This window comes from Cygnus olor, chromosome 1 (assembly GCF_009769625.2).
Source record: "Cygnus olor isolate bCygOlo1 chromosome 1, bCygOlo1.pri.v2, whole genome shotgun sequence".
In the NCBI taxonomy this organism is placed as follows: domain Eukaryota; kingdom Metazoa; phylum Chordata; class Aves; order Anseriformes; family Anatidae; genus Cygnus; species Cygnus olor.
In genome coordinates, this window is record NC_049169.1 from 31,882,163 (window position 1) to 31,909,522 (window position 27,360).

General features: G+C 40.7%; 2 protein-coding genes across 13 annotated transcripts in view; one reads left to right on the top strand and one right to left on the bottom strand.

Annotated features, from left to right (window-relative positions):
* The window catches only part of PPHLN1 (periphilin 1), a 74,948-nt gene extending 50,199 nt beyond the window's left edge, over nt 1-24,749 (top strand). For all 5 annotated transcript variants that reach the window (XM_040551422.1, XM_040551444.1, XM_040551424.1 and 2 more), the window contains one exon: nt 18,548-24,749. In XM_040551422.1, the coding sequence (XP_040407356.1) occupies nt 18,548-18,757 (210 nt within the window). In that variant the 3' untranslated portion in view covers nt 18,758-24,749. The remainder of the gene's footprint in view (nt 1-18,547) is intronic.
* The window catches only part of PRICKLE1 (prickle planar cell polarity protein 1), a 65,326-nt gene continuing 61,813 nt past the window's right edge, over nt 23,848-27,360 (bottom strand). For all 8 annotated transcript variants that reach the window (XM_040551377.1, XM_040551368.1, XM_040551362.1 and 5 more), the window contains one exon: nt 23,848-26,109. In XM_040551377.1, the coding sequence (XP_040407311.1) occupies nt 25,253-26,109 (857 nt within the window). In that variant the 3' untranslated portion in view covers nt 23,848-25,252. The remainder of the gene's footprint in view (nt 26,110-27,360) is intronic.

The following is a 27,360-nucleotide window of genomic DNA, read 5'->3' on the forward strand; positions in this document are numbered from 1 at the left end:
TGGATGGCATTTTGGAAGCAAACAAATGATTTTTTAAAAGCTGAAATTTACAGAGATCTGGTTTTTGCTCAAATTATTTTGAGTGCATATAGTGTTTATATATATACATATATATATCTTAAAAGCTTGGCCTAGAAAGTATTTGTACACTCTGACCTTTAAAATATAAGGCAATCTTACAGTTCTTTTTTCACGTTCTTTATTTTAGAAAGTTAATTCCAAAAGTCTTTGGAATTAGCTCTTACTTTCCTAAATGGTATGGAAAAAATCTTTTGTTGCACAAGTACCTTATGCATGTACTATTTCTGTAAATTAAGATTATAAAAACATTAGATTTTTATCTTGGGGTGTTAATGACTAATGCAGATCATCATTTATCACCAGCCCACAAGTATCATTTTCTTGTTTTGTTTGACTCTTATTTGCACTGATGTTGTGACTTTCAGTCCTCTGTAACTGTCTGGTCATAGACTACTACGGACACAACGTCTGGTGGCACGCTTCACAAAATGCGGCACATAAGTGAGGGACAAGATTCCCCCTGGAACATGGGACAAAGGTTTTGCAGTGTGCCCATTTTACCTTGGTACTTTGACTGTGAAAGGCTAACAAAGTCAACCTGGCTTGTAAAAATCACAGAAGTTGAAGACTGACTAGATGAAATAGGTCATGCTCATGGATCTCTGGCTTCTCATGCTTCTTTAAGGCTGTTTATACATTAATTTTCTGAACTATTGAACTTTGTGTATTGCTCTGACTGGCACTAATAACCCTTAATAGATGGTTTAATTGACTTGTTAGCAATCTTTCCCCCTTTCCTGCCCCCCAACCAGCTTAAGTACTTTGTTTTGTTACAACACTTTCATTGCTGTGCATACTTACTTGGCCTCAATGACTCCCCACAAGCAGTTCACCACCTCAGAGTGGTAGATAATTCACATATTAACTTTTTTAGTCACATGCTACCTAAAGAGAAAAATTCTGCATAAGCATTTTAAACACAAAATTGGAATAGATTAGGCTGTGCTGACACAGGCTTTTCAGTGAGCACCTACAACTGGAAATTTGCCCATTTTATTGCTTTTTTAAAAAAACAAAATTGGCTTCCTGGGAAAACTGGCTTATGCAACCACATTGTATCTGTGCCGTGTATCTTTTGAATCTACTCTCAAGTTTCAACTAGGTTCAATTTAGGCATAACCCAAGATGATTAGTTGTTACAAGCTTTATGAAAATAGGCAGTAGAAGAAACTTTGAGTTCCAGTGGAGAAAGACCGTAGTATGATTGCATTTCATGAGACATGAGAACATCCTCTTGCGCAAGTGCTGCAGTTGGTTTTTTTGTTTGATTTTCAATGGGGAATAATAGGGAAGATAAAACTTTTCAAAGTATTTGTTTAATTTCTGTCTAAGCTGCCATGACCAGAACTGTCTTCTGTAGGACACCTCACTGTTTTTGAACTTGAATAGCCTTGGTTCTGCACGTTTCAGGTAACTTACTTATTGGGAGGACTGGTGTCTTACTCGACACTCTTGTAACAGCTTCTTCCAGGTAGTTTGCTGGAGCACTGACCTGGTCGTGAGCTATGCTGGTACCCAGCTGCCTGGGACCCTAAGGCTCTTGAGTAGATCTCAAAGGGAAGAGCAGTCACAATGTTCAGTGTTTTTCGTAGGAAGACAGGTCAGTTTTGTGGACAAAATGCTCCCTTTCAATTCAAATGCTAACCTCTTATAGTTCATTAAAATATTTGCACTTTTAGGAAAATTAAATGTTCAGAAATCTTTTGATCTTCATTTCTTTATCGATGATGAACTGGAAGTACTCGGTTACAGAGAAACATCCCCACAGAGGCACAGCTCAAAGTAAGAAGCATTTGGACTGTGCTCTTAGTCACATGGTCTGAATTTTTGGGTAGACCTGTGTGGGGCCAGGAGTTGGACTCGATGATCCTTCTGGGTCCTTCCAACTCAGGATATTCTGTGATTCTATGAAAGCGAAGTAAAACCAAATGCCCTTTTGAACACTACCACTGAGTAGAGTAGGGTGGTTGCGACAAAGACCCTGTTAGGGTTTAAGATACTGGCTCTTTGTTCATTTTGTGGGGGACCTGTGAGCTGGTTGCAGCCTCCATGAAGCCTGTAAGTAGACTACTGGTGGGGCAGTCTCACCCAGCAGAGGGATGGAGGCTATACCTTTGCCAGCTCTTGGCAATGAGTGATGCTCCCCCCTCAATCAAAAGTACATTTTTTTTTCACACAGATTAGAGAAACCAGCATAGGATGGTGTGTGAATGTCAAGGTAGGAAACTTCCTTGTCAAAATTTCTTTTTTTTAATGAAGTGCTAAAGGGAAGATGGAAGGAAGACTGGGTGCAGGAGAGGATCCAGAAGGCATGAGCAAAAAGATGCAGGAGTTTCTGAGGAATTGGCGGACTGGAACTACGTCTAGCTGAGGGATGATGTGACCTGTGAACTGGAGGGAGGAGGCAGTCTGGAAGAGATTAAAGGATTTGCGGTGACAGGAGGGTTTTAGAGTTGGCAACTGAGGGTATGGAAAGCAACGAGCAAGGGTGGGACTGGACATGCAGTTGAAAAAAAGATTTGTGCCGAGATCAGGAACTGCAGCCAAGAGGGTGGGGAAAAGAAAATGATGGGGAATGACTGGGACATGGGTGGAGATGGGAATTAATTCCCCAGGAGAAGCTCTGAAGCCCATGGGCAAATGCAGTGGAGTTTCTCACTGGCTAGAGGGTGGAGACGCTGCATCATGCAAGAAAACCTGTTGCTATTTCTAGCGCCAGAAACAAGTGGGGAGCAGTCAGGTGCTACCAGCTTGGTGTCTTCCCCTCTCTGTACCCTCGGGACATCCACGGGAAGCTACAGTCGGGAGGCAGGATGTGCAGCGTTCCAGCTCTGAACACCTGAAACTGCTCGCTGAAGAATTAGATAAACACATCATTGCTGGTTGTGCTCCTGTTTGCTTTGGCTTACCCTATTTCTCATCAATTAAAAATCAAAACAACACGGATAACTTCTTCATGTAAAAATGTTTCAAATGAAATTATTAACCTGTTTGCCTGAGTGGACATCTAGGTATAACTCAAAAATGTCCTGATTAATTTTTAAATATTTTTCTTAGTTTTTACTTAAATTTATGATTAGGCATAACTGCAGTTCACTGTACGGTTTCCCGTTTTCTTAGTTTGCTATTGTAGGATGTTTTCTAGCAGCAATGTTTTCTCTAAAATCAGGAGCAAAGATAAACTCTAAGATTCTGTTTCCTGCCTCACTGAAGTCAGTCGATGCCTTTTTCCTCTGAGTTTCTAGCAACAGGATACCTAAATGTTGAACTCCTAGCCGTGGAAAGATCTCTGACTCACCCTTGGTTTGGTTCAGGCTGTTGGTTTCTTGAGCCCATTTATAAGTGATGTGTGCTTTTAATAACACAGTGAAATGTTTCATAATACATACAACAAAATGATTGGTCTTGTTATTCTTGCAGGCTCCTTTTGGATTGAGAATTGCATCTGCATTCCAAATGTGACAATTATCATCTGTACACCAGTGAATATACAGTAAAATGGATGTAGTACCGAGTCATTAACATACCTAATCCAGATGTGATTAATCTAAAATTGCAAATTTGTATGCGATTTGATAAGACAGACTTTTAAAATTAGTTAAACCAAATATAGCATGCGTTCTTGGTATGTGAGTTTTCCACATCATTTGTCAGCCAGTACTTGGGGAATGGGGTGGTGGTCAAAAAAAACCTTCCGCTTAAAGTAATGATATTGTCTTTTACGAGCTAGAGAAACTCAGTTTTAAGAGTATTCCTTTCTATTTTAGGCAGGCTGGGCTTTTTGCTGCCAGGAAAAGCATGTTCCCATCATAGTGAGTTGAGACTCAAGGCTTTTGATCTGTGTAGGTGTTACTGGTGTCATGATAAGCAGGTAGAGGAATGATTCTGATTAGAACTGGGTCATCTACTGCAGATATTATTCCCTCTTTGTATATCTATATTGATCCAAATACATTTTTTATTGATGGGAGAAACATAATTTTTGCATGTACTTGCTTTTGATGGTGCAGTGAAAATGTAAGGTAACTCCTCACTTGTTTTAGATCTGCGGTGTGTGGTGGGGGCTTTCAGGAACGTAGCGTGGTTTGCAGCACCATCCTCTTCCCTCATCCGTTGTATAGACCATTTTATTCGCTCTTTTTGAGTCAAGGCATTCATCATAAAAGTGACCCTTTCTACTTTAGGAAAAGCAGGGTTTGATCACTTGTAACCCTTTTGTTAAACTGATAGTGGACATTTTTGAAAGTCTAGTGTCTTTGGAGTAACAAGGCTCATGTCTTATTTCTCTATCTCAGGCTTCAGTTTATCTCTAGACCGCTCTTTGACCAAGCCTTCCATACAGTATGACCAAGTAGTCTTGAAAAATAAATTAGCACGTTGCTGAAGAATTATATTAAGATACGCATAGGTTTGTTTGGGATAAAGTAATGAGCTTATTTATGTTATGGATTGGCTGAGGTATTAAAAGAGGCAAGGTCGTAACAAGTTAGCTAAGTCTGAATACTCAATGTCAGGTGAGGTTCTATGCATATAAGGGTACACGCTTTCACTGGTTTATTTGCAGTTCATTTCAGTATGAGTTGCTCAGCGTGTATGTCTAACTTGTAAGTTAGCTTTTTACTGTATTTCTTGAAGCTACTCTGTTATTTCAAATGAAGGCTTTGAAAGAAGGTGTGCATAGGTATGTAACGTGTGCTGGGTTCAGTGTTTGTTTCTGTTCTTTAAATAATGTTCCCATTTACTTACCAAGGTGTTACCTTTTATGTTTTCATATTTGATAGAAATGCCTGAAATGTACGTTCTTAAATATTTGCCTTTATGTTGCAAGGTAGTGCAAGGACGCTCAAATGATTCGCTTGATGTGAAACATTTTTCAGTGAGTTTCTGAATTTTTTAAGGAACTACATTATATGGGAGCAGGGAATACTTGGCTAAAATGTGGTAGCAGAAGTAAGGGTAGTGAGAAGCAAGAGTTGTACCCTGTTATATACGTATTGGCCATCTGCAAAGTCTTTGGAGCAGGAAGAGTGACTTGGCCTTGTCCATAGCAATGTTTGCTGAGCAACATAGAACTGAAGAGAACAAAGATAAGAGGTGAGCAAGTAAAAGAGAGGTTAATGCTGAACTGAGGTAAGATGAAGTGAGTCCATGAATCATATTAAAACCAAGCAATGTTTTTCTCATGTGGTTTCAGTGCATTGCAAGCCAATGAATGGAAAGTGATGGTCGTATTTTTTTCATTAAGAATGTAAACTATTGGCTTGTCCTAAGAAAAGCAACTTTTTAAAAAAAAAAAAAAAAGTTACCATTATCATCCTACAGGGTTCATGGTGCTCTTTAAGTCAATAAATGAAATAATCCTTTGTTTAGCATGTAAATCAATTCTTTGTGGATACTAATCCTTGAAATAACAAAACGTCAGGGCTTGGAAATAGAAAGTTTGCAATGTTTATACCCTTATGTGACTTTAAAAAACAAAAGGCCCACTGGAATTTCTAAATGAAATGAGAAAGTGTCATTCATTTTCATTGCGTTTTTTATTGAATTTGACTTGGTCTGTTCTGGATGATTAAATCTGTTTCCTCATTTGATTCTGTTTCCAGACAGCGTGGTTCAGCTAGAATTTGACTGGCATGAATTGTTTTGTTTTGGTTTTTAACAAAAAAGTTCTGGAAAGCTGCACAGAGTGAGGAATGCCTTATTTTTCAGGATATGTTTGTACGAATAACCCCTGTCTATTCTGTATCTTTGAGAGCACATGGTAATCTTGTATGGAGTAAGGTTAAAAGGTAAATGGCATGGTACTGTTTCTTTTGGCTATTGCATTAAAGTGTTTGACCTTTAGAAACCTATTTTTATCTTAGGCAGTAAACTGTTCTGCTTATCAAAAGAGACTTCAGCGCTCTCTTTCCATGCTGTTCTTATCCAAAACACACCGTATCAATTTAGCATCAGCAGCCTTTATCTGCAACAGCTATTATTCTGCTTAGGGATGCAGCATTAAAAAGTTTATTTATATTGTAACAGTACATTTTATTCAATAAGCACTTTCATGTACGAAACTATGGTTTCCAGTTTCATTATCTAGTTTAGATCTTTTGTATTACCTCCTTATTAACCAGTACAGTGGTAATCTAAAATTCCTGCACCCAAAATGCTGCTTTTAAGGATCAGAAATCTGTAGAAATGTAGTGATTATAAAACATGAAAGAAGGAGATTTAAATCCGTGAAAGGAAGACTAAGTGCAGATTCAGTCTGTTAAAAGTTCAAGTGTTTTTCAGTGGACTAAGAATTATTCAGCTGGCAAAAGTTCATCAGTAAAACATTGCTTCATTACAGTTGCCAAGAATTCTCATTGCTTTGCTAAAAGTAGACAAAAATCATCTTTGCAGAAAAGAAAAATATAAAAGTTTAAATATTACATCATTATTAACAGTATTGGATTGATGAACTGGTATGGAAGGAGATGGTAGTGTTTAATTTTTTATTGATGCAATTGTTAATTTACATGATGCTTTAGCATCATTACTAGCAAACAAATACTGGTAGTATAATTAGCCTTCTTGCTTTACACTAAAAGTAAATAAGGAATTTGAAATAATTTGAAAAGGGCTGAGTCTAGAACTCTGCTATAAGTTCTGTAAGTTCTACCTCCTGAGTACTGGAAATATCTCTGATACTTGTTGACTTAGTGAATTTATGCCACGCTGTTTTCATAATTTATAGATGTCAGGGATCACAGGAAGCTGCTTTAAGATATCTGAAGAATACAGAGCTCAAGCTCTCAAAACTCTCCCTTCCTCCCCCCCCCTCCCCCCCCCCCCAAAAAAAAAAAGTGTTTGATCCCAGTTTTCTTCTGCAGGTCACAATACTTTTTATAACGACTGACTGAAACCAGACTCTGAAAGAATCAAAGCCTTTCAGTGGATGCCAGAACCTGGAGACTAGCGAACACTTCAAAAAGTCACAAGTGTGTTCGCATACCTTGCCAAGTTCATTCCAGCTCTGCCCTCTGTCAGGTCGCCCCGTTAGACAACTTCTGGAAAGTGTTTGGTGTCACTGGGCTGAACAACGCAGGCATTCCTTTAATGAGTTTGATAGGTAGCAGTTCTTGTGCTGAAATGCTGCAGCATAGCTCGGCTGTCACATTGGTACAGGCACGTAACGAGGAAATGGGAAGCCAATGTTCTTAGTCTCAGAAGATCTTTTAGAATACAGAATATGCTAATTTTTCACATGGAAAAATAGCTTGTGGTATGAAAACAAGTGTTTCCCAAGCTTTTTGAAACAGCTGATAACTGTGATTCTTCAATTTTTCTTATGAGGTATAACTCCAGCTTACCCGATAACTGATTCAAAGTACGCGAGGATACAGCCAGTGGTGTATCCACTGAGTAATGCTGAACTTCTGTGTCCCCTTGGACCACAATTGGTAATCACTGCCCTAAGATAGATGATTTACTAACCATAAAAGACAATTTCTGCTCCTTGTGGCTTTCCCTTTAGCGAGACATGTTTTCTATTTGTACCAATTTTTGGATCGGATTTCTGTTTCCAATTGAATTGGAAATAGAATTGTGGGAACAGATTCAGGAGGGGTGGTCTGAGTGTTGGATGCTAAAAAGTACAGAAGGAAGGAAGATGTTTGCAGTAAGAAATGAGGCTTCATCATATATCTTTTCTGATCTCCTATCCCCTGCTCCCCTCCCAGCCATTATGGGCTATGCTAGCTTTATGTTCTGTCTCTTAAGATGCTTGGTTTTTGACTGAAGATGCATGCTAAGATGCACACTTGTTTAAGCACAGATCCTGTGTGCTTTGTGTAGGTTAGGCAGCAGCTCTATAAGATGTCCCAAATGAGCCCAAAGACACTAGGCTTTTAACCTACTAACGTAAGGCTAAATGTCCTCTCTAGACATCATCTATAGCTGCTCATCACCCTCTCATCCAAAATAGGTGAGTCCTCCCTGCAGCCCAACTGATGTACTACGTATGACCTAATCAGGCTGATTTTGCCTAAAACTTAATTTTAAGAGCAGCTTTCTTTAGTGCTGGCTCACAAACCAGTGAGGAGGTGATTTCTGGCATGGGGATGGTGACAGGTGGCAAAGGGGGAATAGTCTCCTCAGCTGTCACAGCTGCCTATGGAAAAAGATACCATCCACAAACTAGGGAAAAATTATGGGAGTCTTGAAAAAATAAATAAAACCAAAACACAGCCTTAATTTACTTTTTCCTTTATTAATTTTTATATTTGAAATTAGCACTTGAATAAATGACGAGTGACTTCTTAGAGGTAGAGACAGGACCATGACTTGGACGTTAAAAAAAAAAGTAGGTCCATTATTGAGGCGCTAATAAAACTGATTTGTGAGGCTAATATAACGTGTGAAGTAATTCTAAACTTTCAGAAACCTTAAGGTTTAACATAAACTAAGTAATAAAATGTTGGTAATCTAAGTAATTGTTTTTCTTCTTGCAGCTGTTGCTTTTCCTCTCTGAAGAAGTTGTCCATTACATACAGTACTTCACTTATTTTCTGTAGTATTTTCTTTATGCTGTGCATGTAATTAAAAGAAAAAAGTCTTATGGCATGCATAACTAAACCTGCTTCAGTGATTTATTTTTTAACCATTTAAAAAAATAAAATAAAAAGGTTGCTCTCAGGCAGTGATGGTGAGAAAGCCTTCTCGTTTAAGGCTGGTTCTTAAACTCATGGTTCCACTAGCTTTGAGCTTACAGTAACGGGGCAGTAGCCAGTTAATCATACAACTGATCTGCTAGTTGTTCTTAATTTAAAAAAAGTCATTTTTATTATTTTTTTTTCCTAGCTGCTCATTTACATTGTGCCATTGAAGAAATTATAGGTGATCCATGCTCTTGACCACTGCCAAAAACAAGCCATTTTAATCCTGCCTGTTGCGTCTGAGAATACTGGTAGCTGAGGGTATTTGATGAAGTTGAAAGCATGAAAACTTCTGTTGAGGAAAAATTCGTTCACCTCAAGGCACTTTTTACTAAAAATTCATGCTCCATTGCTGGTTTTGACTGTGACACAGTCTGTATATGTGGATTTTAAACCTACTGTACCTTCTGTATGAAAAAGGTTGTGTGTTTTTATGATGAGTGGTTTCTGTTGTAATTAGTGCCATTAATATGCAGCCCCTTCTGATGAACCTTAAATGAGTTATAGCTTTCCTTTATGGTCAGCAGACATGACTGAAAGCTATTAAAGCATTTTTAGCAAGAGAATTAACACAGACAAACAGAGTCTTCTGTAGAAAAACTTCGCCCTTCCTGTTTTGGATCGAGCAATAAGTTTACCATGGAGCAAATTTAGGAAATAGCTTTCCATCAATTCCGTATTTTATAAATAAAAAGTTGCAGGGTGAGGTCCTTCCTTTGGCATAAAGCTGATTATTTCCTGTTTAATCCTGAACTCATGCATTTCAAGTAATGGGATTTTTTAGTGTCCTTCAGAGAGAAGAGTTTTTAGGATTTCTGTTTAGTTTATGGTCCCATGAAAATGTAATTTCTAGACTTTGGGATCATTAGAGGGGAAAAAAAAGGAAATTAATAGATATATAAATGACTGCTTTCTGGGAGAATTTTTGGGTTTACCTGCACATTTTTTGTAGCTGGACGTTCTTAAACATGAAAGTGGAAATCCGAGTACGCGAACTGAAGAGGTATAATTGGTACACCTACAAGAGATTATCAGCACTTCTAGTAAAGGTTAGAAAGTGATGAATTGTAATTGCTATGGACTATTTGAATTCAGATTTATAATCTGCTGGCTGTGGGCACACGCTTTCTGGGAGAAGAATATGTGAGGCAGAACTTAACCTCATACTGCTGTTTTACCTCGAGAGCACACCGCTTAATACATGAAGTAACACTACCCTCGTCCAACACATCTGTTGTAAAGGAGCCTATGAAATCTAGGCCACACACAAACCAGTCTCGGAGGGCCTGTAGCTGGTGTTAGAATGCTGTTATTATGTGGTCCGATTGGTTTAGTAAAGAATTATCTCCAGTAAAACCATGTAACATAATCGTTCTTGCTCTCCCACATGGGAGCTGCTTTTGCTCGGCTGAGCAAGACGTTTCTGGAAGAAGCAATAATGCACTTGCTTTGCCAAAATGTAAAACTAAATGAAGTGTATCGTTATGCACATTTTTGTTATATATCAATTCTTGCTCATTTAAGCGTTCACTTAAAGTCCTCCACACTGTAGTATTAAAAATTATTAAAGTAAATATATGGATTTCCTAGCAATATATTTTAAGTAAACCTCTTACTCCTTATTGAAAACTTGTTTGTAATAATTTTAGAGTGATGGGGAAGTGTTTAGAGAATGTAAGCTTTCATAAATAAAGGTCTGCGGCTGAACTTCCCCAGATATTAATGTAAAGGCCAGGAAATACAGGTTGGAGCAGGTTAAGGTTTATCTTGCCGTGTGCTGACTGTTGTGTGTGTGATGATATGCTTTCCCCCTTCGCTTTGACTTCAAGGAGAGTTGAGACAGTCCCATAATTCTTACGAGCAGGTTTCTGAATGGTATCAACGCAATTAGCCTTTGCTATGCTTGTGCAGAACGACATAGCCCCAGCCTACAGATTTGTCCTCGTTGTGTAACTGGAGCTGTAAGCGCTGGCTACGATTGGTGCGGACTCATCTTTTTAATTGCTTTCTGTGTTTTGTTGGTTTTGGCTCTGCTCAGGTGTCACCCAGAAGCTGCACGTTCCGTCTGGGGATTCCTTTACAAGTGTTGAGTTTACAAGTGTTGTTTACAAGTGTTGAGCACAAGGCCGTGTAATTTTTTGTTTGGGCAGTGAAAGGAGGAAGAAAAGAGTTTGGAGCAATGGTGCTCCTCTACAGAGGTGGTGCCTAGAAGCATTTCTGCTCAGAGGCAGAATCCTGCACAACAGAAGGCATAGGAGGATGAGGCTGACGTGCTTAAGACTTTCGTTTGTTGTTTTTTTTTTTTAATTACATGCACGAGGATGGTGGCTGGGCAAGGCCGCGTGGCTTTGATAAGCCAGCAATACGCTTCTCCTGAGCTACAGCATGCTCCACCCTGTGCAAGCCCCATGACTTCACTGTCACTGCAGAGATGTCACCAGGGGCGTGCTTTGAAGCAAAGGAGAATCCAGATGATGGCTTGAGCTTAAATTGGGGATAATGGTTTCATTGAGGTAACTAACTTGGCCTGCATGTTTTCTTCCCAGTGAATTACACAGCACGAAAGAGACCAGAGTTGTGTCTCAGGGCCCAAGGCAGCTGCTCAGGGATTTCAGCCTGAAAATGTGTGTAAACTCAGCAGAGGGTTGTTACAGATACAGGAACAACTCCCCGCCCCTGGCACACAATTTTATAGGGGACTTTTCATCTCTCTCCATAAGAAAATCCTAATGTAAAGTGGAGTGGGAAGCCTTGCGGTGGTGTTGTTTCAGGCTGCATTTTCTTTTGCCAGATTAATCAGAGGAACAGATTAAAAAAATAAATAAATCAGGAGGTGCTGGGTCCTGGAAGCAGGACACCGTTGATCAGCCAAACACCTTGGTCGGTGCTGGGGAGCAGCGACTGCCTCCTCTGGGGCTCAGAGCAGGGCTCACGTGCCCCCCGCTTCTCGCCAGCCCCAGTCCTGGGGGGGCAAAGCAGAGTCCAGATCTGAATTCATACTTTTAAAATGATGGCTGTGTCAGCATCTTTTCCACGTGAGGGGCTTCTGGCAGACCTTCCAGTCAGGTATTTAAATGCCAAAAAAATGTTTTAACATTTCTTTCTGAAAGCAGATTAAATCTATTAAACCAGGCGTTTGAAACTTTCAACGGGAAGGGAGGCAGAACTGCATTAAAGTGCAAATAACTTGAATATTTTCCATATCTCCAGTAAGCAGCAAATTAACATGAGATTGTTCATTATTTTATAGTGGATTAAATAACTTGTTTCCCCCAATTTGCATTTCAATGAATAACTGATTGGCCTAAAAACACATTGATTAGAGGGTACAAAAATTATTACGTAGATTCAAGGCAAAATCGTTAGTGCGTGTGTAAAAAAAGGAATAGAATAGACTTGTTGATATGTTATAATTAAAAGTTGTATGCCTATATTGTAACCAAGTATTAAAGTTGTTGTGCTTCAATTTAGCTTTTTGTACTGATGAAAAACAGTTCGTCTTGCTTGAAAACCAATTTTAAATATCTCGATCACGAGAGTTGTCTGCAATGGTTTGATGGCAGTCGTGAGCATTGTTGGCACCGTGCAGCAATAAGTTTGTGTTGTGCTCATGAACGTAACAGTACAATTACAGTGCCTCTGCAGGGGTGAAAATGTCTTTGTGCTCCTTCAGCAGAGCATTAGCTTATTGTACTCGAGGAGAGTACACTTCGGGTAGTTTAATAAAGGCTAATTTGCATGCTTGAGAAAAATCTAAGATAGTGCGTAAATTAAAGAGAAGTGGTTTGGGGAAGAGGTAATTGCTTTCAGAAGATGTCTGTGGCAAGGAAAATGCGTTGTTACCAGCAACACTGAGGTCACTGGATGAGTACCAGCTTCCCGGTTTGCTGGTACGTACGAGCACAGTTAGAACCTAACATTTCATTGCATACGCAGTCACCTTAGAGCTAGGTCCACGTTACAAATCCCTTCACACAGCTCGCAGTCAGTCTGCCCGTGCTGGGGAAACCTGCCGGGGACGTGGCTGTGCGAACAGAGGGGTGCTTTGTCAGCCTTCTTGTAGGGCTGCTGAGGCCAGGAAATAAGAAGCTGGCTCGCGCCACCAGAGGGCTATACCAACCTAGCGATCGTGGTTTAGCCGGGGGAACAAAAACTGTTACCTCTGCAGAGGAGCCCTGGGGCTTCACGAAGCGAGAGGGATTTCAAGCAGTTTGCCCCTTCGTTAACGGGCTGTCTGGAGGGGATGTGGTATGGCGCTCAGCCTTGTGCTCTGCGAGTCCGAGCGGTGCCTTTGTCGGAAATCACATAGCCGTCGGCGAGCCCGTTGCCTCTCTCCTCTCACGGGGCATTTGATACTTGTGGGAAATGTCTCCTTAGTAACTGAAAAGCTTCTGTCTTCTGAAAGATAATATATGAAATGAAGACTCGGATGATTCACAGATACGGGGCTCTGATTGCTGGGCATGTCGGATCTTCTCAAGGGCGAGTTAGTATCTAAGGGTTGCAGGCTGTTTAAGGTGGTTTCTGAGCCACAGCCCTAACTCTTTCCCCATCTGAACTGAGCCTCGAGGGTCTTTGGCCTTCTGGGTGAGGAGCTGAGAAGAGCCACCTCTGACGGTGAGCCCGAGCACTGCTGGTGGGCTGCGGGTGTGCAGGGGCTGCTCGGGGAGCCCACGGTTGTGTCCTGGTGCTGTGAGGAAGGAACGCTGCAGGGGGGGAGGGAGGTGGATGAACCTGTAAATGCAGGGAACGACAGGAACGCTCAGGAAGGCAGGAAGGAGTGTGATGAAAAAGGGCAAGGAGCTGGACGTGGTAGATTAAATCACGGGCATCAGTTTTGCTTGCTAAGTCATCGCAGCCACTCAGTGGATGTGGTCATCGCTGTGCCTGATGTCATGCTCGTGTCCGAGAGCGGAAGTACCCTCTTTGGTATTGAGGTGAATTTGTCCGTGTCTTGCACGAAGCTGCTCGAGCCTTGCATCCCCAAGTGTCTCATTGGTTCCCATTCAGTACAGTGTTTTTTATGTATTCATAAAGCCAAGAATGTTCCCCACCCCCCAAAAAAGTGCCAGTGTCATTCATTCAAAACCACATCCACCTTTTATGTAAAGCATGTTTGTTGGACCGGGTCTCTGAGAAACGAGAGAAGAAGGCTCAGATGAATCCTTTCTGACACAGGGACAATTTTCATCTCCCCTTTGCTTCTCAGCTGTGCTTCCTAACAACTGGGGCCCCAGGAGACGCAGGCTGACTTGTAGCCTGGTGGCACCAGCCTTCCCGAGGGCTTTCCAACAGTCAGGGAACTGCTTTTGTCTCCCTCTTCCTCAAGGGCTGCTGTTGTGGTTTGCCCCAGCAGGCAGCTGGGCACCACACAGCCGTTTGCACGCTCCCTCTCCATGGGATGGGGGGGAGAATCGGAGAAAGGTGAAGCTCAGGGGCTGAGATGAAGACAGTTTAATAGGGCAGAAGAGGAAGGGAAACATAACAATAATGGTAAAATAATATACAAAGCAAGTGATGCGCAATGCAATTGCTCACCACTTGCTGACCAGTGCCCACCCTGTCCCTGAGCAGCGGCAGCCCCCACCAGCCAACTCCCTCATTTATTGTTCAGCACGATGCCGTAATGGTATGGAACGTCCCCTTGGCCAGTCCTGGTTATCTGTGCTGGTTCTGTCCCCTCCCAGCTCCTTGTGCACCCCCAGCCTGCTCGCTGGCAGGGCAGCACGAGAAGCTGGAAAGGCCTTCGCTCTGTGTAAGCCCTGCAACTAACACATCGGTGTGTTATCAGCGTTATTCTCATCCCGAACCTAAAACACAGCACCATGCCAGCTGCTGGGAAGAAGACTAATAACTGTATCTAAGCTGAAAGCAGGACAGCTGCTTGGAGCAGAAGCCGTAGTTCTAGCTGTGTGGAATTACCTTGAGAAATCAAAAAGCTTTTCTTTGCACCGGCTGTAGAGCCGAGCTGCAGAAACCACCAAAGCCTGAAATAAGGTTTGTGAATATCTCCATTTTAACTTCCTTGTTTTTCCTGGCAACATCGCCTTGATTACCTTTGATTAACTTGATTAACCTTGGGGTTAGATTTCTCAAATATATGAAATGTTTGCTAACATGTTGTAGGTGCATCACACCTTCTTGGATTTGCGTTTAGACAAAGCCCAGGTGCTTTTGCAGAGACTAGCACAGTGAAGAGCTGATCTCAGCTGGAGCTTCTAGGCTATTATCGTGCAAGAATGAAAAGATGTTAAAATACCATGAGAGTAATACAGAGTAAGCGTATTTGTGATCCTCAGAGCTCATGGGTACCCCGTTTTGCTGACTTTGGAAAACTTTTCAAAGAACTTGAATTCAGTTTGTATACTTTTCCTTCGTAGGTAAATCAAGTTTAATATATATATGATTTGTGCGTGTGTATATGATATATGTATAAAGTACATCTATATATTTAGGAATAGAACAGCTGTTTCTACTCCTCCCTAATCTGCTTGCTGGAGTGATGCACATTCTTTCCATTATGCTGGTGCTGTAGCTTAGGTCAGAGAATAAAAGCAGGCTATGGCCTGGGTAAATGATCACCCTATGCCTTTAGCTGTTTTCAGGATTACCTGACATATATATCAGACAGAATAATCATGTCGTTGGTATCATTCCCTTTCTTGTTTTTCAATATACAAACGCTATTTCTTCTTTCCCCACACATGGAATCACTTCCAGGTTTCAGTGCCAGATGCTTACAGATGAATGTCCCGTGCTCTGAACTCAAAATCAGCATCAGCTGGAATTCTACAGATATAGGTATTTTGAAACCTTATGGGTCACAAGTTCTTACAGTACTCTTCTCTAACAGAAAGCTTTTTTTTTTGGTCTGTTCTGTGGTTTCCTTTCTTCCTCAAGCATCATTTCTCAGCTTATTTCCCAGAAATAGCCTTCTTATCTTCTATGGAGAAGATGGATTTTAATATGCAAGGCCACCACCTTCTTCTTCAAGAGCTCTGAGTACTTTCACAGTTTTTTGGAGTAGTTGATGGTGTCATTAAGCTGTAATTAATATTCTTCTGGAGTCGATATTCTTGTAATGGATAGTCTCAACTCCCTTCTGCAAAGCATGGTAATGTCTCCCTGAGAGTTGGTTTTCATGCACTGGCTTCAGAAACAAACTGGTTTATGAAGTTATTTCCACTTCACAACTGTGCTTCACAGCTCCTTCCGTGGTGCTGATGCATCTGTTTTTAGAATTGAATCACTGAATCACATTAATTGGAGGGAAGTAATTTTAAAAGGGATCATTTCAGTGATGCAATTTACATTGCGGCTATATAAATAGGTTTATTAGCACAGTTGAGGAGGAGGCAGATTGCACCAGGAGGATCAGAATTAGCAACTGGGGTAGAAAGCTCGTTGAGGGAAAATGACTCAAGCGTTGTTACAGGAGCTGAGCTGTTTCCTTTGTTTTCTGTTGCTAGAATTGCCTTCCTGCTCCACCTCCTGCCCTCTTCCCCTATGCTAGGTATTCCATTTCTTAAAGGCTTTTGTTACAAAGTGCTGAAGACATTCATCTGCGGTATGAAGGTGTTTGCTTTCCACATCGGTGTGTCAGCAAAGCGACTTCTCTGCCTCCAGACATGACGACGATGATGGTGGCCCTCTTGGTTCTTCTTCCAGGCCTCTGCTGGGGAACTGTAGAAGGAAAACGTGCACAGGCTGAGCAAATCTCTGTGTGCTCATGGTCAGAGAATTTCATCTGGGTTGTTTCTTTGGGAAGGGTGAGAGAAATATCAAACAGCACTGTTTGCCATTCATTTGAAGACCAGCTAAAAGTACAGCGCTTCCTTCAGCTGTACCTCGGGGTACCTTGCAGTGTAAGAGGGCAACGCGCCTGTGCCCTCTCTTACTGTTGGGTTTCCACTTGTGTTCGTGTTGCACAGCGTGCTGTGAAGACTGCCCGTTACCGGGTCAGTTTACCTGTGGAAGGCCATTCACACATCCTTGGTCTGAACATTGAAAGATGGTAAAATAGGACAAATAGACATGCAATAAGAAAAACAAAAACAACAACCCAAACCACCTTTTTGAACCATTTCCCCAAAAATATAATGGCACTGGGGACAAAAAAAATAAAAGCTTTCAAAAATCATTCTGTGAAGGTGTTAGCAAGCCTGCTACAAGTGCTTGAAAAGCCTGAGTTACCCAAAATGCAATACCATCTGTCTGTCATATGGCTAATTGCACAGCAATTCTCCCTGAGCTTTTTCCTTGAAAGGAGTCAGAAAAAAAAGAACTAAAATTTGCTCTGTTTTGAGTTTCTCCTAGCAAGCACCATATTTCACTTGCTGTAGAAAATGATCTTTGCAAGAGGCTTTGTTCCTTACTGATGTTTTGCTAACAGAGAACTAAGCATACGAAGCAGGAAACAGACCCAGTCTCTGAAAAAAAAAACACCTTTTCCCACTGTTCCCTCATTTAAGACGTTTTGCTCCAATTAGTTTTGGATTGCACTTGTCTTTTTGACTTCACAATATCACTTAAAATGAGTTTCTCCTAAAAGGTTTTCCTTTATTTGCTAACCAGTGTTTGAAAAATGGGTCTGGTTTTGAACTATTATTGAATCATAGAATATACTATCAAACATCTGACAACAATCTTTATTAATTGTGTTATGTTAAATCATTGCGTTTCTGAGAGTAAGTAAATAGATCTGTGTGAAGAATGTCTGTATTTTTCCTGCTTCTCTGACATGAATATGCCTGGGCTGCCAATGACTAGTCAATTTGAAAAAAAAATAGTGTGGTGGTTGGAGGGATTTTGTTGGGTGTTTTTTATCCTCTCTCTTTTTCCTTTTTTTTTTTTTTTTTAAATAAATTTAGGGAAATGTGCATATACAGTTGTATCATTTGTGTCCACAATGTAGATAAATGTGGGTAGAAAGGGTCACATATCTGACAAAAGTTCTAACAATATTAAAAGATAGGCATACTTTGAGAAATATTAAAACCTTAGTTTTTTCCTCCAAAAAATGTACAGATATACAGCTGACTTGTCTTCATTCAGAAATCCATGGTATCTTTTCAAAGGAAATTGGTTAAAGAAAGCAAAATGGTATGAAAACAAACTGCCTCCAGCAGTTGGAAGGCTTTGACATGTTCCTTTTTTGGTGGTGTTTAGATTAATAGCCAACCCCAGCTGGAATTCGGAAAAAAAAAAAAATTGGAAGACTCCTACCAACGTTTCTTTTATCCTTAACAGTTGAATCACCAGTGCAGTCAAACTATTTAAAGTTATGATTGTCAAGGGCTGTGAGAAAATGATATCCAACAAACAAACGTAATTTGGTGAAAATGTTTAAACGTGACTTGTATTTAAAGAATTATGAACGATTGCAAGCTAAGTTACTGTTGTACAGAGTTTGAGATTGCTAGGCACGCCACAGTTAAATTCATTTTACGTATCATTTTACAGAATCTGTTTTAGCATTTGCACCTTATTCTGCCATTGTTTATTAAATACTGCTGCAAGAGAAACTTGCTCTCGTTTTCTGGCATTTCTTCCGATAAGAGTTATTTCTTGTATTCAGATAGTTCTGAACTAGTTGTATTTGTATTAAAGCCAGTCAGAAGAGAGGAAAAGGCAGGTATCTCTTACAGCTGAAACTCAGTTAATCCAATATTCTTTGTTTGGTTTTGGCTCTGCGGTAGCTCCTAACTCAATGAAGGCTGTTGGTTTGCTAACGTACAGTGTCTCATGTTTAATTGTTTTCTAAAATGTGTTCTTCCTAGGTCTACAGACAAGACTGTGAAACCTTTGGCATGGTAGTGAAGATGTTAATCGATAAAGATCCGTCGTTAGAGAAGTCCATTCAGTTTGCTCTGCGGCAGAATCTGCACGAGATAGGTGAGCGATGCATTGAAGAACTCAAACATTTCATTGCCCAGTATGATGCCGCCAACCAGGAGTTATCAGAATCTTTCAAAGATGGCCCCTACTAAGGACGGAAATACAATTTTAGATCTCTGCGTTTCGTAGGCTGTAATACATAAATCTGCTTTTTGCGGGGAAAGAGGAGTTCCAGCTGGAGATTTCAACCCAAGGCTCGTGCTTCTTCTTACCATCTAAGACGGCTGTACCTTGTGCAGCGCGGTCTCCACAGTTGTATTCTTCCTACCTGTACTTGTTGACGTAAATTCCTTTGAAAAGGATGTTCTTTTCAAAAACGCCATAAAGTGACAAACTATTTTTGAAACCTTTACACAGTTACCGAGGAAAAACTGTTCAGTCTCACGTATGTACACTGCTGTTTTGATGTTTGTAAGTGTAACTACAAAACAACATTTTTTATTAAAATAATATGAAGCAGTTCTTCGTTCCTCAACTTACGCAGAAATGTGTCCTGGTTTCATATATACAATAGGAAGGGAAGACTTTCAAAATTGCTCACAGCTATGATTTAAGTTATTTATTATAGTTTAATTTTGAACTTCAAATTCATTCTGTAAAATTGCACCAGGGGTTGTTCCTGGTCTTTGGCTGCCAGAGAAACTCTGCCTGCTTGATGCAAGAAGTGATGTATTTTTGTTCTACTTGCAGGTTCTGCAAATGCCTTTTATATTTTGGTGTTTTCCGTATCATGAGCCATTACTAGTAAGCAGTATTATGTAGAATTAATTCAATTTTTCTGTTAGTATTTGCAATTAAATGTTTTCTGTTTTCTTTTTTCTTTTTTTTTTCTGACTGTACCTTACAGAGCGTAACTGCAGGCAGACACTGAGCAAGGCAAGGTCTCCTCTTTTGCCCTTTTCTCCTTTATGCCTTCTCACCACTTTTTGTGCATCAGTTTTAACAATTATGAGTCTCTGTAATCAACAAGAAGGGGCAGGAATTTGGGGTGGCAAGGTGGGGCACGGACTGTCTCTTTATTTAGTAACTCCAAGTTGCTTCAGATTAGGTATAATGTGAAGTTGAACCCTAAATAGGCCCCAAATTGATCATCGTTTCAAACCCAAATGATCCTGGGTAATGTCTGCAGCCATTTTTGACCTGATAGTTACTTGTAGCTGGGGAAAAATTGTTGAGTTAGAGTCAAGAGGCTGCCAGTGCTCTGTGATGACTTTTTAGAGGTGAAACATAATTTAGGATTCATTGTTGGTATGCTGACTGTTGATTTGTGTTCATTTAATGAGATACTGTTTTTTTATGAATGTTTGGGGAAAGGGAGAACTTGAATCATAATCACGAAGAGGTAAACACCAGTGTTTTGTATACATTTGTATTTAGAAACTTGAAACTCTGTAACAGGACAAGCGACTAAAGCTCGCGGTTTCTGAAGTGCATGGTATTAAATGAAAAAGTCACCAAATTCAGCCCCTTATCAAGTAGCTTCTAAGGTTTCAGAGGAATGCTTTGCAAGAAAGTAGACAAAATGGCAAGGATTTTGCGTGTACAAGGTGTTGTACATATCACAGCATCTTACACATGCAAATCTTGATACGGTGCGTTAAATATATATATATATTACATCAGATTCCTGAGATGCCTGATTAGTTTTAATGTCAGGTGGGTGTGGTTTTGCAATTGGCTTTTGTTGGGTTTCTGAAGAGTTCACCTTGCTCAACGGGGATGACCTGCAGCTTACCTCGTTGGGAGCTGGGTTGTGTGGGCTGTGCAGCCAGTGGAGAAGGCTCACCGAGCCTACTGGATGCTAATTGGAGGTGGCAGAGGGGGAAGAAAGGCAACCTGTTGTGGCGCAGTAGCTAGACCTGACCCACCCCTTTTGGCAACAGCCTGGCTTGCCAGGAGCAGTCGTGAAACCACAGGCAAATTTACATTCAGTTTCTGAGACAGGAATGTAACCGTCAGGGCTTTGCTGCTTGCCTGTGGACAGGTCAGTCTTCAGGGTGTTACACCGCGGTTTCTGCTTTGGGGTAGAAACACTAAAGAAAAAAAATACTGAAATCATGATTAATATATTTTTGATTTAAAAAGTTTGTTGTTATTGTACATTGTGTTAGGAGTCTCCTTTGTTCTCCTAGTGAAATTTAGTCAGGTTTCTAAAAGTGTCTGATTTTTTGAGTGCTTTTCTATAAAGTGACACCTAAGCCCCCAATAGTCCTGTGTTTTTGTGATTAGCTGATAGGTCAGTAAGTTATTTAGGTTGTCCTTAGCATATTATTTTTTTAATGGATTAAATTTAACTCATAAACTAAGGAGACTCTTGATTTTTTTTATAAATGCTATTTCTATGAAAGGTTTAATTCACATTCGTTAGTGATAACTGTTTTTCCCCTGTTTAATACTTGTCATTATGTTGAATGCTCATGTCTACCCTTTTGTGATGTACGCTTTATGTTGATGTAAGTAAAAGGTTACGCCACTTAACTTGAGCAAGATACATGGCTTTTACTCTTGCTTCCTGTAGAAACGTATACTTTGAGTTTGATTTTATAGCAGTGTAAAAGTTGTCCTTGGTCTTGTGTACAGCCTCAGTGAGGCTGCTGGAAAGGGGCAGGAAAACCACTGGTAGAAGGAACCGGATGCTGTGCTGGAGGAATTTTTCTTTGTCACATTAGGAGCTGCTGAAAACATACTCCTAGCAGCCATCAGTGTGCAGATGCCCTTTAAAGAATAAAAGGGGAAGAGGAAATGGAAGGAATGAAGTGTGGACATTGCTCCAGCCTCAGCAGATAACACCATCTCAGTGGTGAGCTGGCAGCTTTGGGTGACAACTTAAGCTGTTAGGGTGAAGATCAGCAATGCATCACTACAGATAGAAAAGGAGTTAATGCCCCCCACGTATTAGAAGAACTGCTTCCTTGTGACCGTGCTTTTTGTGCAGGATTTCCTCTTTTGGTGGGGATGAGGGTAATGTATGGCCCTAGCATTTCTCACCATCCATCATGAAGGTGTAAGCTCCACTTGGAATATCGCACCCCTTCTAGTAACACAAAGCAGAACTTAGTTTTGGCAACTGTACCGGTGTCTAGTGCAAGTAGCAGACGCTATAGCCCATACCCTTTTCTTTTATTAAGCTGGAAGAATGGATTAGAAACGTTTAAAAGAAGTGTTTAAAAATAATGAAATAGAAATCTTTTATGTTAAGCTGAAAAACCTAAAAAGTTGTATAGCCATTTTCAACTTAGTGAGTAATATTTCAAGTGGATGGAATTACAGAAAGCTAACCCGTTTCATTAAGCGTGGGTGCAAGCACCTGTTATTCTTTGCCTGCCAGGAATGTCTCTCAATGTTCCATTCCTCAGCAAAACACAGCTTTCTAAATGTTTCTAATATTCCTAATTACTTGTGGTCCTGCAGCCTAGGAGAGGCAAGGGAGAGCTTTGTGCCTCAAAGCAGAGAGGGCTGAACGAGCTCTGAAGAAGTTGCTCACCCAGGGGAAGGTAACCACGCGGGAGCACTGCTGCCCTGGGCACCGTGCTGTGCAACCTTCCCGTCCCTGACGAGGTTTGCTCACGAGGGAGAAGAGTTCACAGCTCTTGCCTTGGGCTGGAAAGAATCGCTGCTGTTTGTTTAGCAAAAGAGCAGCACTGCATAATACAAACAAAGGTTTATTTCACCCCGCTCCCCACGCACACGTACTCTCTCTTGTACAGACAAATGTGCCTCTACATCTTTTTTTGAGTAAAGCTGAGCCCAAGAAAAGGCCTCTATCCACTTCCAAAGCTTCTAGATGAAAAATAATAATAATAATAAAAAAAAAAAGAGTGGTGGGAAGGGGTGAGGTGTCATTAGTTACATCACTCATTTTAAAGTACCAGGAGCCTTTGCGAGAGCAGCGTTTCCCCTGCTCCAGTAATGAAACCTTTAGTCCAAAGTTATCCTTGGTTTGCTTGTTTGTTTTACTAAGGGTAAGGAGAAGAGTCATCTTTCAACTCACTTATTTGGAGGTTTAGAGGAGGTACTGTGCAAGTTGATGCTCTGAATATAGCTTATAAATATAGCTTATAAAGAGTACTAGGGCTGTGATTGCTGCTCGTTAACTTTTTGTTTTTTTTAAACAACTATTCAACAATCTGTGGAAAAATGTTTACCATCTAACACTCCATAAGCCTTTGCACTTTGGGAGAGAGCATGTGCTGCATCCTTAGATGGTGTAGGATCGGAAGGAGGAGTGGTGGGGACGTATCTGCATGAGGCACTTGCTCCAGAACGGCCCCAGCAGTAGCAGCAGAGCATGTCCTTTCAGAGTCCTGGCTCCCTGTACTTGGAAGTGCCGTTATGAACGGAAAGTCCCAATCGCTGTTCGAGTATCCTGGGCAAAGCATTAACAAGGCAGTTTCTCTTCTCAAGCCTTCTAAGTCCTCGCAGTCTGGCTGTTGGACTGTTAAGCACAACAGGCCTTTAGCTGCTAGGAAAGCAAATACTGCCTAAGCCACCAGGGCAGCCTGCCAGCTGGAAGCAGCCCACACGCCGCCCATTGGCCCATGCCGCATGATATTGCTTTGATCAGCTTTCATGTACACAAGACTTGTTTGTACTAGAAAAGTGACTTATATGGTGAATACCACCTCTGGGAGTAAAGGATCTTTTGCTTATTTTACCCTGAAAATATCAGCCAGTAACTGCTATTTCGACTTGGCCTTAGCAATAGCTTCCTTTTATTTGATGTGAGCACTACCCATCTATCTTCCGTCCCTTAGGTCTGGCTACTTCTTATTTCAAAAAGTTATGTCCTCAGAAATGACAAACAGTTCATTTGGTCAGGCTTTTTTTTTTTTTCCTTAACTTGTAAGAAGTACCTGTTACTTCATCAGTTACCGTTGTTCAGATGATGAAACCTATGGTTTTAGCATTTACTATTTCAAGAGGCAGATGTCCACATTAATTCCAGTAAAAACATTCTGCCCTAAAGGGCAGAATCACTTAAAACACTGATAGAAGCTTATTTTAATTTGAAATACCTCCTGCTCTCCATCTGAGTTCAAGGCAACTCGATCACGTGCTAGGCCCCCTTGCCTTCTAGAACCACCTCACATCTCTCTGCCTTGCTGTAGGTGAACATGAGGAACGGTTTTGGGGAGAGGTGGGGAAGAATAAGAAAGAAATCCACATCCACAGGAGTTGCATGTTTGTTGTACTGATATATTCCAGGCTTGTGTGATTTTTACATTTATATAGTTTACATTTTGCTTGACCCATAAATAACACTTGCAAGATTAAGAGGGCCATAGTTTAGAGAGTATTTACATAGCCCCACCATGCATACAGAGCTTTCAATATCTAGTAGACAAAATTAAGCTGTTCTGCACTAAACATCTTTCAATATTTTTAACTCTGACTAAAATACAAGCAATATTTCATCCGTAATGCTGCTGTTAAACCCCTAACAAATCTAGTTTGATATTGTAACAAACTTCTTCAAATTCAGGGATATAAAAATATTCAGCTTTTAAAATTTTAACTGTACAATATGTACATTAGTATTTGCACTGTTAAATTATGAATACATTTAAGCCTATGAAATACTACGTTATAAATATCATTTTTTTTTGATTTAGAATTGCAACTAATACATTTTAAAACCTGGATAATACATTTGAAAAGACACAATTCTGGAGCCTAATCCTTTAAGCCCTTACGAAAGTATTTGTTATGTAAGTAGATTCATTGACTTAAATGGGGTTACGTGCCCGAGCAAAGGATTCCAGCATTTGTACCTTTCTCTTTCAATGCAGTGGAGTGGAGGAAATGACATAAAAACCATCGCTACTCATTGTACTCACTGGCAGTCGGGTCCAATTCCAAAAGCTGAATTAATACCTTCCTTTAAACAGGCACAAAAAACAACTTACACAGGATGGAGTTATTTCAAAAAAATAAAAAATTCCATGTTTTTCCTTCTATTTAAGTGTGTAAACCATTTAGTGCTGCTTTAAGATATATCAAGGCCTCAAGCATTTCAGCTCCCACATTCTGATTTTTGCCTCCTTAATAGCGGACTCTTTGGAAAAGCAGCGTTTTCCCAAATTTTAAAAAAAAACTTCCAGTTTTTGTAGGGAAACTTCAAGGAAGAGAATGAATGAATTTTATCAGTGAAGAAAGGACACAGCATAGTCACCTTTTCATTGGAGAGAAGAAAGAGTTGAGGATCACCCTGTGTGGGTATAGTTACAGTACAAGACTGACAGTTTTATTTATTGATCTTCGCTGACTCCCCTCTCTCAGATAACTGAACATAGGTGAATGGAGAGCATAAAATAAATGTCTACAAAAAGTCTGTATCAAGAACTGCAATAACAGTACCTTGACAGCTGAAACGTATGTAAACCTAGCAATATCTGAACAGGTCATCGTTTGGCATAGTGACATTTCTGAATGTTACTTTTACAATGTAAACTCTGGTACAGTTATCATTTACACTGGCAAAGCGTTAAGAACCTCAGCAACTTGCTTAAGTACAATTATTAATATAAAAAGATGTGGTTCCAACTGTAGATAGAGAGTTGACTGGTCTTCCCAACTGTTAAAACAAATTACGAAATGATGCAGTTTTTCCCTTTGTGTCCCCTCTTCTTCTTTGATTTGGTTGTCCTTTGTCCAAACTGAGAACTAGATAACGCAGTAGTTGGACTAGAAAGGTCATCTGTATAGTATGGATATCTCAGCGAGCGTGGCTGGGGAATTGGCTGTCCCAGGAAATACCCTTCCTCTTCAGAATCAGATGATGAGGATGAAGTCGAACACCAGGAGTCATCTTCATCACCATATAATCCAAAAAATTTATCAACCACCTGATTCCGCAGTGCATAATCAGAACTCGTATGGGCATACTGGCTATACAGCTCCGCGTTTTGAATATATGCCCGAAACTCACGCGAGCTTTTGTTTTGAATAAATTTTTCATGATCCTGAGGAGAGTAATAACGAAATCTCTCTTTTGGAGAGCATCTTCTTTCTGTGGCCAAATTAAGTGCGTTATCTGAACGAGATTTCCTACTTCTTCTGCGATGGTGAGAAGGCCGATTTCCACGCTCTTCGAAATGGTAAACACGCCTACGAGTCCTTTCACTCATTGGAGGTTGTCGAATTTCAACATTCTCGTAACTGCCATTATCAATAACATCATCTGAAAACTTCACTTGCTGTGGTCTAGACTGGGATTTAGATCTTCTCAGTACAGACATATGCACTGGCTTCTCCTCTGGTAACGCTTTTTCCTGGCACAACTCTGAGCTCAGACTCTTCAAGGACTCTGTGCTCCGGTGGAGCATGGAAGAATTCAGAGTTCCCATGTTGCTCATCTTCTCACAGTCCTCTACCTCCAGTTCTTGGAAAGTTTGCAAAGAATAGAGAGATGTCCGTGGCTTGCCTTCGCCATCCATTGAAGCCCCTGGGGTGGGAGTTGAGAAAGGAGGAAAAAGAGAATTAGAGGTGCATTGAAGAGAGAGAGGTACTGCAATGAAACGTTAAAAACATTCGTTTTCATGAAAGCAGACCTTGAAGTGTTAGGCAGTGGGCACAAACTGGAGCACAGGAGGCTCCCCGTGAGCACCAGGCAGCACTTCTGTGCTGGGAGGTGCCTGAGCACTGGCACAGGCTGCCCAGAGAGGCTGTGGGGTCTCCTCCTTGGGGATCTTCAAAAGCCACCTGGACGTGGTCCTGGGCAGCCTGCTCTGGGTGTCCCTGCTTGGGCAGGGGCTGGGGCAGGTGGGCTCCTCAGGGCTCTTCCAGCCTCAACCACTCCATATCTGCTCTTTCGAACCATTACCAAAAGGACTAGCTTCACATAACAACAATAGCTTTGTTTTTTACTTCAAACATTTAAGAAGTAGCTAACATTAGAATGCAAAAAGTTTAATTAATTTAAAATATTTAAACAGCTAAAACACACATACATAAAGCTAAGCCACTAAGAAAAGAATTACTTTAAATTACGATCCATGCTTGCCATTTTTAAAGCTAAAATATTCTGTGCTTCTGGTATTGCTAAGTTCAATATTCCAGCTGTTGCTACAGGAAGGCCAGGATCACTTCCTCTCAAAGAAGGATCTTTACTCTCAAAATGTCAACACTAAGCTGGCCTGGTTTACTTCAGGTTTGTGTCAGATGGCCGTTCATTCCCAGAACAAGGGTTTCATCTGCCCTATGACCCTCCCAGGTGCAGTACTTCTGGTTCCTCCTCCCCTCATACCCCCTGAACCAAGCTCCCCTCATCAGTTCCTGCTTTACCGCGTGGGCAATGCAGCACATGGCTGCTTCTGAGCTAATCGAAGGAGCTAGAATAATGCGTGCTAGAAGGAAAGGAATGGAGAAGATAGGACAACTTTTAAAATGTGTCTCTCTTAGCTAATTCTCTGCTTTTTTGTTGTTTTGGTTTTTTGTGGGGTAGGGAATAGGAATGGGAGGTTAACACACAACACAGATGCACTTGCATATCTGACTTTTATCCTTTCAGCTAATTTCAATCACGTTTGACAAGGAGGTTCACAAAAGTGGATTATCAGTTTCTCTTTAGTCAACAGAGAAGGATAATCTCATAAACCTCATTTCCTAAGGCTAAGAAGGCTGCCATCCTTTCAGATTTTCTACATATTTTTACAAGGAAATCAGGAAACTATCTACAGTGTTTTGTGGATTATCT